Source organism: Sceloporus undulatus, chromosome 5 (assembly GCF_019175285.1).
Source record: "Sceloporus undulatus isolate JIND9_A2432 ecotype Alabama chromosome 5, SceUnd_v1.1, whole genome shotgun sequence".
NCBI lineage: Eukaryota > Metazoa > Chordata > Lepidosauria > Squamata > Phrynosomatidae > Sceloporus > Sceloporus undulatus.
Window position 1 is genome coordinate 184,558,421 of NC_056526.1, and position 3,178 is coordinate 184,561,598.

Consider the following 3,178-nt stretch of genomic DNA (forward strand, 5'->3'; position numbering starts at 1 on the left):
CTCTAAAAATGTATATGAATTATTTCCTTAATTTTTAATTGGCATTCCATGCAATATTTCAATATTTCTTTCTTGGTCCCCAGCTGTGTGACTTCTTGGAGTCTGAATACCTGGAGGAACAAGTGAAGGCCATTAAGCAACTGGGAGACCACCTCACAAACCTGAAGCGTTTGGGCCTGCCCCAGAATGGAATGGGGGAATACTTGTTTGAAAGGCTCACAGCAGGAAAAAGCAGCTGAACCCATTTATCAGTGAAACTTTGCTATTTTTTGAAAGAAAAAATAAATTATTGCATCAATGCAAAGTGTCATGTCTAATGCCTACACAAAGTTTGCTGCTTGCTTTTGAGCCAAATGCATGGGAGCAGTCTGGCATGTTTTAAAAAGAACTGAGATCCAGTATTTTCTAAAGAGGGGTGGGGAACTCTTGGCCCTTCATAGGTATGGATTTCAGTTCCCATCAGTCCCAGTTAACATGGCCAAGGAAAAAGTATTATGGAAAGTGTAATCCAGAATATTTGGATGACTAAAATGATCTGCATCCACATTCTGGTTCTAAATGGAAAATCACGCCTATTAAGTGCTTATAAACTAGAATAACTACAGCCTGTTTGAGGATTAGTTGACCAAATTAGTGTTACATAGGTAGGAGGTAAAAATTCAGGCAGCTCAGTACTAATGCTTGTGCCTTGGTGGTCAGAGCTTTTACTATCCCACAGAAGATAAAGAACCAGATCTGTTGGCTATTGTGCTAGTTAGCACATCCTTCTGAATGTTGGGACCCTGTGATACTACACTATAAGTGTAGTGTTATACTTAAGTGTCGTGTCTGTATCCCATAAAATCCTGGGGTTTGTAGTGTGGTGAAGCACTCTCTCTCTGGTTAAAAATTCTAAACACCTCCATATAGTCCAGCTGTCCTGATTTGGCAGGGATAGTCCCAATTAATTCTCTCCATCACACTTTTTCAGCTGCTTGTAAAATGTTCCAGTTTCTTTCTCTTTCACTTTTCCCTGTTCCTCAGCTTACTTCAACAGCTGCAAACTGATTTCAAGTACTGTAGTTTGCATCCATTAATTTAGGAGAGGAGGAGGGTGAGTTTGGCCCTTCTAATAAGCTCAGGCAAATGCAAACTCCTCAGCCTCCTCCAGGTTGTCCGTCCTTCAATGCACCCTGTTGTTGCTTGGTCATGCATGAACTGGATTTCATCTGTGAAGTGTTGAGGATTATGTTGCTGTTGTGTACCTTCAAGTTGTTTTTGACTTATGAAGACCCTATCATGGGATTTCCTTGGTATGACTTGTTCAGAGGTTTGCCATTGCCTTCTCTTCAGGGTGAGAGAGTGTGACTTGCCCTAGGCTCACCCAGTGGATTTCATGGCCATGCCAGGAATCAAATCATGGTCTCTAGAGTTGTAGTCCAAAACTCAAACCATTCTGCCATGCTGGTTCTTCAAGGATTATGCATCCCTCCTGAGACTGCAAACCTGAAGATTCCATAGGATGTTAGCCATGGCAGTTAAAGTAGAATCAAGGTGCTAAAATTGTGTAGTGTGAAGCCCTAAGTTGCATCAGACTGTGAGCCTTTTTACTCCAAGCATTCATAGCACAATAATTCCACTTTGAATGCCATGGCAACATCTTGGGATTTGTAGTGTGTGTGTGTAGCTTAGAATTCTTAGATCAGTGATTCCTAAACTTGGTTTTCCAGGAGTTTTGGACCTCAACTCCCAGAAGCCCCAGCCAGTTTGGCCAACAGTCTGGAATTCTGGGAGCTGAAGTCCAAAATATCTGGAGGCCCAAAGTTTGAGAACCACTGCAATCGAAACATTGAATCCTGAACATAGAGCTATTCCTTCTGTGGGTTAGTATCATATTAAATGATTCAAGTGTAATAGTTTTGCCGCTTCAACTGTTTCTAATAAAGTCCAAAGCAGTGGTCCCCAACTTTTGTGTTTGTGATGGCTAACCCGCCGGTCCTTTCCTCTGGGATAATAACCCTAGTTGCCCCTCATAAATTTTTGCTATTAGATGTACTATTCTTACTATTCCTCTTGTCTAACTTCACATCTCAAAAGCAACCATCCAGTCGGCTCCTTGCTTGCAGACCGCTACAGACTTAACAGAGGGGGGTGCCCTCCTATTGGATTCTTGCTTTAACCAAGCCCACCTGTCTCATTTATTGGCAGACTACAGTAATTTAATTGGCAACACGCACCAGAAAAGAGGAAACGACCCCGAAGGAATGTGTTGGGAAAATACACTGGAACAAAAGGGTGGCGCCGGAAAAAAATAAAACGAACCAAGATAGAGGGGGGAAAAGGGGATATGGGATAAAGATTGATAGCAACGAGCGTCCAGTGGACCACTTCTACTTGACGATAAGCGCAGAATTTTTGTTCTTCCGAAGCAGTCATTGCATTCTCACAAGGACATCAAAGGATCTTAGTGACAGCCATAATGGCAAATGAATTTTTTTAATATATTTAATTGGTGGAATTAGTATCTAGATGGGTCTGACCCTATTTGAAAGACTAGATCAGTCAGAAAGTGGGGGGGGGGAGAATGCATTCTACCTGTGAAGAGATGAATGACCATTTTGACGTCACCTTGAGAGCAGCTGGGCAAATAAGGGGGACGAAATAACAGGGATGGCATGTATGTTTTATTCCCGCTGCCCAGTCACACTGAGGACTTGGATGGTACCTTCCTGGAACAGATGACCACACTTTTCATAACGATGGGGATTTTCAGCATCTTGATATGTGGTTTGGGCGTCAACTCTGCCAAAATTTAGTCCACAACTCCCACTTGCCTTGGCGAGATTTCACAGTCATAAGGTGGAAGAGGCAACAAGTGATCGCCTAATTAGATCTGTTCTTAACCTACAGTGATAACCTGTTAATGATGGTGGCATGATCCTTAGTAGGAGGGACCATGTTCTTCCTGGAGTTTGTTATAAGAAGCAAGAAAGGGGAGGCCAGGCATAGTCACTCATGCAGTCGGAGAATTAATGAAAGCTTGATTTCCATAAACCCGTACTGATGTAAGCCTGTCAGATGATGAAGAGTAAAAGTGTCATGATGGATGGAGTTTTGTAAAAGTGAATATTGACGTATAATTAAAGACAGTGTCCAGTGAAAGGAATTGAGGGCCGAAAGAAATCAGATGGGATGTCTA

General features: G+C 42.3%; 1 protein-coding gene across 1 annotated transcript in view; it reads left to right on the forward strand.

Annotated features, from left to right (window-relative positions):
- Positions 1-239, forward strand: part of LOC121931738 (ferritin, higher subunit-like) — a 63,353-nt gene extending 63,114 nt beyond the window's left edge. The window contains exon 3 of the mRNA XM_042469719.1: positions 84-239. Within this exon, the coding sequence (XP_042325653.1) occupies positions 84-239 (156 nt within the window). The remainder of the gene's footprint in view (positions 1-83) is intronic.
- The last annotated feature ends 2,939 nt before the right edge of the window (positions 240-3,178 follow it).